Raw genomic sequence first — 14,075 nt, forward strand, 5'->3', positions numbered from 1 at the left:
TTCGATTATTTAAGTGCTATAGCTCAATTCCTATACTAAAATTCCATTTTTCGCAATGTCTCCGTTACTGAACAGACGTGTAATGGAGAAGAATTTTGAATTGAAATAAATGGTATAAGTCACTTCACCGGACGAAAATTTATTCAAATTTGATTACCCTTGAATGAGATTTGAAGTTGTATTGTATTTTAGCGAGAATGAATTGAGCAAGATTAAAAATTTGGTGTTTCAGTGGCCAGCACGACATGATTGAGACGTAAATAAAAATTAGTAAATGAATATTATCAACGTATGGTAATAAGTAGAACCGGAAAGATCGTAGAGCATTCAATTAACTGGGAATTCAAGCGCATCACTGTATTTTAATATTCAATCACAACTAAAGTTCGCTTTTAACCGCGTTTATCCACGGAAATGACGACAAAATAACAACCAATGAAAAATCGCCAACTCTCCTCACTGATTGTTTATCTTGCAAAGTTACTTCGAGAACTTACCTCGTCGGCCAGATAATTCCTCGTTTTGAAAACGTACAATATTTCACTTTTATAATTTTTAAAATAAAAAATGGCTGGGATGAACATTAACACTAACGCTCGTCTGGGGCTGTTTCTCACGTTCAGCCTCTTTGGCATCTTCTCCATGCTTCTGGTTATAGAAACCACAGAAGCAAAAAAAATTAGCGAGGCCACTGAAGAGAATTGCGAAGGTTCACTGCTTTATTATTCTATTCAGTCATTTATTTATTTATTTCAATTGTATTTGTTTCTTTCTTTATCTGATTTAAATTTTAATTCAATCAATAAAATAAATTTGATTGTAAGTTACACTGTAAATAATTTTATTTTATTTAATCTTGATTAAAATTTATAAATAAATTTACTCAGTACTAACTAAAAAACTTAATCAATTCTAACACGACATGTCATTTATTTAATTTAAATGTTTTAGTTAAATTGAAAACAATGTTTTTGGTTTAGTTTTCATTTTTATTTAAAAATGACTCGTCAATTAGTTTTTAACAATAACTTTTTTTAAATTATATTTTATTTTTGTTTTATCAAATTTTAGTTTGTGTCAAACATTTGACAAAGTTCATCAATTCATTGGATGAAAGTACCAAAAGTGATCACAAGAAAGTTGAGGAGGCATTTAGAAAATCCTGCAAGAAATCCAAAAACGATGACAACCGATTTGTAAGAAAGTTTATTGTTTGAATCTTTTTTATATGTCTCTAAATCTAAACTGAACTTTAGAGAAAAGAAAAAAGTTTCATGTTTATGTGTGATTTATTTTAAGAGTTTGATTATATTTATTTCTTCTAAATCTAAAGGTATTAACATGTTCATAACTTCAATTTAGTATTCCAATTAGGCATTAGCTAACTAAACAAGAACTTTCAGTGTATAAATTTAAAATAAACCCCAGCTAACTGGTGATTAATTGTAACATTGATGATAATGCTTGTTTTACTACAGTGCTATTATGTTGGTGGGTTGGAAGAGTCAGCCACTGGCATGTTAGGAGAGATGTCCAAACCAATCAGCTGGTCAATGCCTGCAGACAAGGTCTGCATGAAATTGTACAGGAAAGATGCCCAGATATGTGATCTTAAATATGGTGGGCCAAAAAGTTTTGATTCTTATAGTTAAAGCTCAATTTATAAATCTATGGTTCTAGTTGCCACCAAAAAATGTTACAAAGTTTTTCAATGCTCTTTTCATCAGTTTTTAATAATCTAATGGTTTCAGCAATTTTGTAGCTTTGAAGATTAGCTAAGAATCTATTTATTGTTGAGAAACAGTTCAGCTCACAAATTGATCATTTTGAACAAAAACTTATTAACATTATTTGCACCAAACAAATGTTTATATTTTACATGTTACTGAGTTTATATGATAATCAAATCATCAATTCATTTCTGTTAACTTCACTAAAATTTTATTCATTCGAAATTACAGAGAAGACATTCGACTTTTCTAAAGTTAACTTCAAGAAGTTGAAGGTAAATGAACTGAAACAGATTCTCTTGGATTGGGGCGAGGACTGCAAAGGATGCACAGAAAAATCTGACTACATTAATCTCGTTGAGCAACTTCTACCTAAATATGCCCCTGATGCCGCTAAAGCTAGAGCCGAATTATAATCTAGAACTTTCTTTTTTGTTTTTTTTCATGTCTTTTCAGTCGTATCTCTGTTATTACTTGTTGTTATTTGTTATTGCTGCTGTAAAATGAATTGTTTTATTTTTTTTGTTATGACTATTATTTTAATATTTGTAATCCTGTTGTTAATTTTATCGCTAGTGGTCTTGTTAGGATATTGATTACTGTTGGAGAAAAAATTTGTATTATACATGGTGTATTCACGATTACTGTTGATATCGTTCATCCTCGTTCCTCCTACAATAGAATCGCCCAATTCTATGTTTGCTTTATTTTTGTCAATTCATTTGTATTTCGACATAAAAATAAATGAAAAAAAAATATTTATATAAAAGTAAAGAAAGTAAAAAAATTAATAAAAACAGTTTATTGAATATTAATTAATCAATTAACCATAATTGACGTTAATCTACGCGGCACTTCTGAACACGCCTACGTATAGTGTGACAGAATTCAATTCGCGCCTATTTAAATAATATCTTGACAGTCAAATTTAAATTACAATGAAATGAATGTAATAGGTATATACACAATGTTCCAATAGGTATAGGTACTTGTAATATATTAAGTTATAGGCACAATATTTACTATGGAGAATTACGTCGGCGGTCAGTTAAGCAAAAACTTGTTTTGTATATAAACGTATGTATGTGTATCTTTGTATGTGTGTTTGTACGTGCGGTGTACTGTACATACGTGTAAGTGTGTATCTTTATATGTGTATGTGTGGTTGTATATATACGTATGTTCAATGTATGTGCTTGTTTGTTTGTACGTATGTATGTGCATCTAAGGACATAGATAAAATGAAACACTACTTTTGTCATAATAACCAGCAACCAATTAACATTATTATTATATTGTCATATTACTGTGCTGTTATATAACCATTTAAATTTTACCACGTTCCTGCTAATATACAGTCAAACTGTATGAAATTGACCATAAAAATTGTAAAAAAGAAGCATGAAAATTTTTATGGTAAACTGTTGTTTCTGTTTAGACATGAAGCCATATAGAAAGATTTGTGGCTGTTTACCCACAAAGTACAAGCTCATACGCACACACCCACACAAACATACACACACACATGTATATGTTAAACCAAACTGGACTAGAGAATTTTATATTCAATAATATAGAATCATAACGTTCGACAGATAGGGTTAGGGTGAAAACATTTAGACAAATTGATGAACTAAAAAAATGTTGGGCGAATGATAATCGATAATGATGGTGGTGCAAGGATCACCATTATATTACGATCTGAGTTTAAGTTAAAAGAAAATAACCTGAAAAATTGCATTTTAACAAAAAAAATTGCTAACAAAAATACCAATCACTAATTATTATTATTAATATTATTATTATTTCTACTACAACTACTGTTACGATTAAACAATTATTAAACAGCTCCATTGCCATCGCCATAGTAATATTAAATGATAACAACTAGGCAATAATCTTTATTAACACTTATAAACTTTTTAACGGAATGATGATGACGACGACGACGATGATGATGATGACGATTATGATAACACCAATGGACAAGAGATAAGCAAACTTGACAATGATAATAATTCAACATTGTTTTCATCGAAATGAGACACAACCACACACACACACACACACACGCACACGCACACACAAACAAAGACACACACACACTCATACATAAACTGTCATTGAGAGCTTAATACAGCTCTTCTGTTGTGTGAAGTTGGGTTATCTTTCTCTCTCGTTACTTGAACTTTATATGGCAAGCCAGTGCAACCACACAGTTCAATGTGTACAGGATCCCTTGCCAGATCGCTGACTCCAATGGTTTATGCTCTCCAAAGAAATCTGTGAATGCCTGCTGTTGGATTGCAATTATTACATCTAGTAATTTTCTATAATTATTAATTAATTAATTAATTCAATGGCAACGTTAATTAGCAATAAATTAATCAATTAATTAATTAGAAAACTATTCATTTGATCGATTCACTGAATGACTAATAAATATTAATTCATAATTCATGTGAAATAAATAACCAATTTGCTAATTGACTGATTATTAATTGGCTGGCGGACTCATTTGAATCGATTCAGACTGTTGGGATGGTGCTCTTCATTGATTGATTGATTGCTTGATTCGCTAATAGATTAACTGATTAATTAATTAATTAATTAGTTGGCCGCTAATTAAGTTTTGAATTTATTCATTTAGGACAGTCAACTAACCATACACAAGTGGCCATAATGTCCGCCCACTCAAACAGAACTACTAAACTATTCATTGCAATGCCTAAATCTGACATCATATTTCTTAACCTATTCGCGACTTACTAGTCAAGAAGGTATGATTGAAATTCACACTAACACAGCTAGACTTTTAATTATGGAAATTTTTTCAATTTCAATGAGCATTTGTAAACAACTAAACAGTAAACAACGACGACAAAATTGTGTAGGAGTGAATGTAAAAGTCACAACAATACTTGATACACACAGACAAACACACCACACACACACACGCACGCACACACACACAACTATACAATAAATATGCATACGTGCTAGCAAGCTGGTTAAATCGAATTCAATTAAGAATTCACATCTAAAACATCCATTGTATTTCATTTTTTATTATGCTATATTATTACCGATGGGCTAATACAGTTTGTATACATGGATGTCTATATATCTATGTATGTGTGTTGTGTATGTGTGAGAGAGAGAGAGAGAGAGAGAGAGAGAGAAAAACAGAAAAAGAGAGAGAGAGAAACAGAGAGAAAAGAGATGATACTCAATGTCAAAAGCTAAAGGAAACTACAGAAACACAGTAAATGCCATAACAACTAAGATGATGATGATGAGATGATGATGATGATAACGATAATTATGATAATGATGGTGATTACAAGAATGATGATGATTAATATGATACCGATGAAAATTGATGGTCATTGATGATGAATCCAACTTGTCAATTATAGATAAAGATAATAACAACAATGATGATAGTGATAATGATGCTGAAGAAAATGTACACATACCCACACACGCGCACGCACGCACACACACACACGCACACAAAAACAAAATAAGGTCAATAAATTATGACATTCGTTACATCAGAATTAGAGCGTTTTGCAAATTCTTTAAATTGCACAACATTCAATATAATCATCGTTCATCATTATAAACACACACACACACACATACACACACACTAACACACAGCCTGTGTTAAGGCAGTGTGTTAAGGACCACTTCGCCAGAACTACACCATGCCGAAGAATAAAAAAAATGTAATAAGTGATGATGGCTGGCCATGTGATTCAAATGACGATGATTGAAATGATGATGACGACGATCATGCCGACAGGATTGATGATGATGATAGTGACAAATAAAGAGCTCCAAGCCGTACAGCACAAGACAGCACAAGGACTCGTTGTTATTATTACATAGGGGTTCATGTTACTCTCATATACATTTCTGCCAAATTTGCATTTGGCAGAAATATATTTTTTTTTACATTTTATTTATTAATAAAAATAAACAAATAAAAATAAATAAATATAACATGAATAAATAAAAATAAATAAATATAACATAAATAAATGAATGAAAAATAAATACATCTTGAAGATATTGATTAAAAACTACATGAACTAAATATTTTTCTATACAATTTTACATACAAAAATAACTTTTATATAGTTTTAATTATTACAGATAATAATCTCACAAAAATAATTTGAAAATAATTAAACATATTTCTTAACAAAAACAATGTCATCTAGGTTTCGCCCATCTCCCCAGCTTGAAACCATTGTTATAAATTCTTTAGTTTTACCGTGACAAGAAAACTTTAAGAAAGGGCACAAAAAATAAAATAAAGAACTTCATTGTTAATTACCTACCAACAAAAGAAAGAATCGAAATAGATGAATGTTAAACATTCACCCAGGGGTACCAACTGAACCAATGGAACATTTTAGAACCTTTAGAACCAAGGCACATGTGACTAATCTCATAATTTATTATGAAGACCATTGTTGCTAGCTAGAAGCAACTCTTTCTGTTTCTGCTTTTTGTTCAGATTCCTCTATAAAATTCCAAATTAATTATTATGATTATAATATCATCAATAATTTTCATAATAGTACTAATGTAGCAGCAGTAGTAGTAATAGTAGTAGTACAAATAAGAAATAATAGTAATAGTTTTTGTGGCAGCAGCAGCAGCAGTAGTAGTAGTAGTAGTGGCAGCTGCAGCAGTAAGAGTTGTAGTAATAACGAGTTTATACTGAAATAGTAATCTGGTAGCATGATGTCGGGTCTGAACTAGTTAAAACAAGCAGAACAAAACGAGAAACCAAACAACCAAAGAAACTAAATAACAGTAAATAAATATAATAGGTAATTATAGATGACGTCATATAATTAGTAAATAAATAAATGAAAATAAATGTAAGCTGGGTTAAAATGCCAACGAGATAAATATCATAAACAATCAAAAAATAATTAATAAAAATAATAATTACTATTACCAATTATCATGAAATAATAAGATGATGACGTCATAGCAAATATAGAAAATAAATTCCCTCCGAAGCGCAACAGAAAAATACGTAAACAAATAAAACAAACCTTGGGTATAGTACAATATATATATATCAAATCAAATCACTTTTATTCAATCAAACAAAACAAAAGCATGAATGATTCGGAGACCAAAAAAAGAAAATTAATTCTTGTGGGCTCGGCCACCGTGCAGCTCAAAATAGCTTCTCAATGATAAAATAAAATTGTCAATAGGAGAAAATGTATCAATGTTAATGAAATATGTACACACTTATATACATATATATATACATATACATTATTATCCTTGAAAAACAGAACTTTTCGTAATTAAAAAATTTTTCAGTTTATTTTTAAAAAGATGCAAATTGTTACAATCTTTAATTTCTTGTGGAATCGTCTCCCATATTCCTGGGCCGGTGTGTTTCAAACTCATGCAGAGAACTTTAATTCTGGCTGGTGGAGCATAGAAAAGTGGCGTGTGGCGTGTAGTTCTTGCTTGAATGGAAGTTCCAAAAGTGAAAAAGTTTCTAAAAAATGCCGGCAATTGCTGACGTAGAAATCTAAAAATGAATGTTGCAACGTGGTAGATGAAAAAGTTTTTGATGTTGAGTATTTTCATCTCGAGATAATATTCACTTGTGTGACAATGAGGATGAAGATTTTTAAATATTCTGATGAATCGGTTTTGGCATTTTGTTAACTGTTTTAGATGAATGTCAGGACTGTTTCCCCAAATTACGTTGCAGTAGATGAGGTGAGGAAAGATTAACGAATAATACAGGTCAATTAGAGTAGGTTTATTTAATTTATTTTTAATTTTGCTTATAACTCCTAGGGTTTTGCATATTCTTTTAGACATAGTATCTATGTGAATATCCCAAGAAAGATTGTCCTTGATTGTTACTCCAAGGAATTTTGTGCTGGTTGAACGAGGAATAGAAATATTGTTCATTTTTATGTCTAGGTTAGGTATAATATTTGTTAAAATTTTCGGACCAAAAATAATGTAATTACATTTAGAATAATTTACGATTAATTTATTTTTGATAAACCAGGTTGATATATTTTGAAGACTGTTATTGATGTATTCTACTTCTTTCAATGGGTCTTTAGTTGGGAAGAAGATGTTAGTGTCATCTGCATATAGAAGGTGATTTGCATCAGTTGCATGTTGAAAATCGTTCATGAAGATTATGAATAGAAGAGGACCTAAAATTGATCCTTGTGGCACGCCTGATCTTACGTTAAGTTTTGTTGAGGAGTGACTTTTTATTGCCACATACTGGTCTCTGTTCTCTAAATAACTTTTGAACCATGCACTTACTTTTCCTCTTATTCCATGTGAATTTAATTTTTTAATCAGTATATCGTGGTTGATGACGTCAAAGGCCCTTGAGAGGTCTATGAATACACCTACAGTCAGTATCTTTTCGTTAAGATTATTCATAACATTTTGTGCTAATTGCAGCACAGCTTGCTCAGTTGAATGCTGTGCTCTGTAGCCATATTGATTATCATTTAATAATTTATTTATGGACAGAAATGAGGTGACTCTGACAAAAATTATTTTTTCTAGTACTTTGGAAAGTGGAGAAAGTAGAGATATTGGTCGATAATTACTTGTCTCTAATTTGCTCCCCTTTTTGTGAATTGGAACTACTCTGGATGTTTTGAAGCATTGTGGAAATATTCCTTGGACGATGGAAAGATTGTAAATATGAGTGATTGGGATGACAATTTCTGGGATGATTTTTTTAAGTAGATTGTTACTTAAAGTATCATCTGACGTGCTTTTTTTGTTGCTTAAGTTTTGAACAATGTACATTACTTCTTCTTCATTGGTGGAGTTCATATACATTGATTTACAGATTGCACTATTTATTATATATATTTATTATATATATTAACACGCACACACGAGCACCTTAATATTATTATATATATTTATTATATATATATATATATATATATATATATTATTAATAACATAATTAGCATTTATCAAACTATTATATTAGTGTAGGAAGTGTGTAAAATTCTTTAGACAAGTTATGAGTAAGTTATATGCTATATGTGGCTACCCAAAATGAAAATAACCTTTATTTATTCATTCGTTTATTCAATCATTCATTCATTCATTAACTGTCTCACTCACTCACTCACTCCTCACTCACTCAAAAAACAACGTCTTAATTAATTTGTCTAATTATTAATTTTGGTTAATCACAGAAACGTGTTCAGAGTCGAAATAAACCCGCAATGCGGCTGATATAGCATTACATAAATGAGCAATTAGAAGCATTCAGACTAAGAATTACTCATCGAAGTAACAACAACAACAACAACATTACAACAACAACGTTATAACATCAATTGTATTGTAACGGTGAAGTTAATCACAGTGTTATAAACGACATCGTTAAGAACAAGCGGAGAACGGCTTCAAAACGTTATTAAAATACTATTTATAACTCAGCGTTGAGTCAGACAGAACCCATTGCATTACTAAGACATTAAATACAGCAATTTCATTAAAAAAACATTAAAAAAACACGCCAGTAGCAGCAGTCTACGCTTTTTACTGGCAAAATCTTTTAACACCATCTTCACCAACAACAACGCAATCACCAACAACAACACAGAGAACAAATTCTGACAACAAAACAATGGAACCATCCCAGACAACAACGACAACACCAAGGCACCACGTACTTACCTCGCCCAAACACACACAACACACACACAACACAAACACACATTGCAACACAACAAAGAACAAGAGGAGGCACAAAATTAGCTGAGCCATTTTAATGTACAAACTTCATCTGTCCGTAGCAAACAAACAAACAAACAAACGAACAAACGAACGAACAAAACAACAGAAAAAACAGAGTACACCGACAACCTAACACGCACACACGAGCACCTTAACATCATTGTCTCGCTGCTTCACTCCTCTGCTCTGTCTCATTAAAACAATGACAACCAACCATCTACTAATAACAACGCGTTCATTCGTTCGTTCGTGCATGCATGCATGCGTGCGTGCATTCATTAAACTCTTCAATTCACTCCAACCACCCTCTCACAATTCAACCGACGTCTCAACCAGACTGGCTTAAATAGTTTTCATGGCCAACAAGAGATGCCAACGCCAAAGAAAATGTTACGCGTATCCAATCCAGAAATTAATTGGTACAATCATTATTAGATAAGTAAGGCAGGAATGCATGCAGCATAGGTTATGCGAACGCACAGGTACGCATGCGTGTATGTACGCACACGCATATACGTACATACATTCATACCATACATACACACACACACACACATAAATCTATCACATACACACATGCATGCAAATATACATGGAGCAAGTAGACATACAAATATTTGCATACCTGCATACAAAAGATAAACAATACAATCATGCAATATTCGAACACGCGAACAAATTTTTCCACAACTTCATAAAACGCGTGCACTAACTACGGCAGTCGCACACCTGTGCGCATTACTTTTACGCAAGTGTGCACTCATCGTACGAAAAAAATATACATAATGTGTAAATAGGTGTATATGATTGCATACAAATGTACACGTTCGCATACAAATGCACGAGACTTTCCACAAAAATGTGTTGTACTTTCGCTTTTGGAACGAGAATTCCCTCAAAATACCAAAATACACATGTGCAAATATAAATAAACACATATAATTATATCCACACACACACACACACACACACACACACACGCACGCACATACAAACACACACACACACACTAATGTATTCAGTATCAAAGATAGCGAGAGATACACACGCATCTGTGCGCGCTCAATCAGACAGCAATTTACGTTGCACAGTTTCATTCTTAGGCACTTACGGACTTAATATATAATGCATAACGTGTGTTGTATATGTATATTGCAAGGATCTATATAGTTCTATGTGCGCAATTTGTGAAAGCATTTAAAAATCTCTTTCTTTATGCAATCAACCAGCTAATCAACCAATTAGCTAAATAGCCAATCAGCCAACCAACGAATCAGCCAGTCAGCCAACCAACGAACCAGCCAGTCAGCCAGCCAGCCAACTAAACAACCAGTCAGCCAGCCAGCCAGCCAATCAGTCAGTTATATAGCCATCGATCAGTAGAATAGAATAAGCAGAGAGCTGACACTGCAGTGCAGTGACGGAGATATGAACAAACGAACGAACGAACGAAAGTGTTGCCTGCCTGCCTGCCTGCCTGCCTGACATGTTCAAACTCAACAAACAGACATTCTCCACGTGATTGCAGGAGGAAGAAGAGAAAGAAAAAAATAAATGAAATAATGAATGAATGATTGAGTGAATGAACGAATGAACGAACAAACAAACGAACGAATGAACGAATGAGCAAAAATAAGTTAATGAGCTGGCAAACGAAAAAACGAGTGAGTAGAAAGTGGGAAATGATTAAAATGTTGAAACACAATGAATAAATTAACAAACGAATGAATGAATTAATTAAGAGAGTGAGAGAGAAAGAGAGAGAAAAAGAGAGAGAGAAAGAAAGAGAGAGAGAGAGAAAGAGAGAGAGAACGAATAAAATGAGAAAACGAAAGAGTAAATGAGTATCGACGTATTAGTGGGAGGAATATGGATGTAAAGAAAAACAGAAGCTCCAGCCAGTAGTACTAAAGCGTATAACGGCATTGTTGCAAGTTCGTGACACATGTTAATATGCGCGCGTGTGTGTGTGTGTGTGTGCGTGTGTGTGTTGTGTGTGTGTCTGTGTGACGTGATGTAACCTGGATCATGTTAGCTTCCTCCTTGTTACAATCAATCATCGTCGTCAGTCGTCATCGTCACCATCATCCTCATCATCATCATCTTCTTCATCATCGTCATCATCATCTTCTTCATCATCATCCTCATCATTCACTATCAATGGTGAACATAATTACCATCAAATTTACCATTCATTACCAACATAACCAACGTAAATCTAAAAAAAAAACCTTACCTAACCTTACATCCTTTATAAATTAATAAATCACACACACACACATAAATCACACACACACACACAAATCACACACACATCCGCATACATACAAAGCATAAATACACACATACACACGAACCATTCTATACACACGTACATACACACACATATTCACAGTAGTTACCCATGCAGTGGGCAGTACTTTCTCATGAATATCAATATAAATATTCAAAATAATAAATAATAATAAATAATAATAATAAATAATAATAATTAATAATAGTTATAAATAATAACAGCAACATATATAAGCAATGTTATTGTGTTATTATTTTAAATTCCCATTGAATCATATCTGCCAGAAATATTGAGTGATAGTACTATTACTACTACTACTAGTACTGTTACTACTACTACTACTGCTGCTGCTACTACAGCTGCTGCTGTCGTTGACACAAGGACAACTATCACTACACAAAACGTTACTACTACAAAAGTTACTGACGCAACAACAACTACTTTTACATTCATGTTCTATGAACCATTTAACAGAATTTTAAATTTATTTAGTTAGATAAGGATTATCAGATTACATTAGATTACATTATATTATACACACATACAAACGAACGAATACACGCACACATACAAACAAACAAACAAACAAACACACACACATACATACATACATACATACCTACATAAACAACTCACTAAAATTTCCTGGCATAATTTATAAGTAACATAAATAACAAACAAATTAGGTTAAACTAGAAAAGCATAATGGTTGAGTATATACGTGTTTGTATGTGTGTACCTGTGTGTGTATGCACGTACGTGTGTGTGTGCGTGTGTGTGTGTTTGCGTATATATAGTACACTAATTGAAAAATAAACATAGTAAAAAAAACTTCATCAATATGCAAATAAACATTGTAAAATAACTTATTGATCAAATAGACATAACATACATTAAATATACGTGTGTATATATGTGTATGTATGTGTGTAGGAGCGTGTATGCATGCATGTGTGTGTGTGTGTGTTGTGTGTGAGTGCGTGCGTGCGTGTATATAAAGATGTGTTTACAACAATTAAAAAATTATTTTTATTTATATAGCGCTGACACGACAACACTAGATGACACGCCGTGACTGGCCATTATTTTGCCGCATATGATTATCATCATCAGCATTATTATTATTATAACTATTATTACATTATTATTATCATCATCGTCGTCGTCGTCATCATCATTGCGTTATCTTCTCGTTATTATCCGTTCATATATCAAAATGCCTCGGAGGAATGAAATACGACAAATAAATGAATGAATGAACAAAAAAAAAACTTGAAATAAAAAATAAAAATCAACTGCAAAAAATTTGGACACGGCGATAATTGATTATTTATTTTTCCCAGGATACTTAATGTGTAAAAGAATGAATGAAAAGAAGAATAAATGAATGAATGAATGAATGAATGAATGAATGAATGAATGAAAGAATAAATAAATGATTGACCGACTGACTGAATGTACGAAGGAATAGAGAAAAACAGAAAAATATAGAGACAAAGAGCCAAACACAACACACAAGCAAATGTAGTTAAATGTAACTGCATACGCACCCAAACACACACGCCAACACACGCACACACACAGACAGACAGACAGACAGACAGAGACAGAAAGACACGTACAAAAGGCACGTACATAGCACATCTTCCTGGTTGCGTTATCCTGGAGATAAATAAACTAAATGCGCTGATGGCGCTAAATTCAATTTCAAATTAATTAATTCAATTGTACATTTTAGTATGTCAGCTGTGAATCTTACAAGAGCACAGACGCACAAACACATACGCACAACACACACACACACACACGCACACACACACACACACACACACAGGTGCTAATACAAACACTAATTAATAAATAGATACAGATACATTTATACAACAACTAACGAGTTTTAAAAAGTAAAATGACATTTAGCGAATAATTAAAAAAAATACGTAGGTATGTGCGCGCATGTATAACTGTGTGTGTGTACGTGCATGTATGCGTGTAATTGTGTGTGCGTGAGTATGTGTGTACGTGAGCATTGTGCAACAAGGCATTCATTCATTTATCGGCTTGCCTACACCATTGGAGTAATTAAAGGTAGCATGGCGTCAATTAAAATTAATGATTTAAAATGCTGAGATGGTATGCGTGGTGGTGCTGGTGATGCACTGTTATTAATTAATTAATTAATTAATAATAATAAACGCATTAACCCGCTGCTTTTAACGAGACATATCTATCAACACGTGAAACATTTTAAAAAC

At 32.5% G+C, this 14,075-nt stretch overlaps 1 protein-coding gene across 1 annotated transcript; it reads left to right on the forward strand.

Moving 5' to 3' along the window:
* Window positions 1-567: 567 nt before the first annotated feature.
* HELRODRAFT_176222 (hypothetical protein) lies at window positions 568-2,146 on the forward strand (the record flags this gene model as incomplete). The annotated part of the gene is made up of 4 exons (XM_009023698.1): window positions 568-709; window positions 1,072-1,196; window positions 1,479-1,620; window positions 1,962-2,146. 4 exons carry the CDS (start codon window positions 568-570, stop codon window positions 2,144-2,146), a joined length of 594 nt encoding a protein of 197 aa, XP_009021946.1.
* Between the last annotated feature and the right edge of the window lie 11,929 nt (window positions 2,147-14,075).

The sequence above is a fragment of the Helobdella robusta genome (genome assembly GCF_000326865.2).
Source record: "Helobdella robusta unplaced genomic scaffold HELROscaffold_37, whole genome shotgun sequence".
In the NCBI taxonomy this organism is placed as follows: domain Eukaryota; kingdom Metazoa; phylum Annelida; class Clitellata; order Rhynchobdellida; family Glossiphoniidae; genus Helobdella; species Helobdella robusta.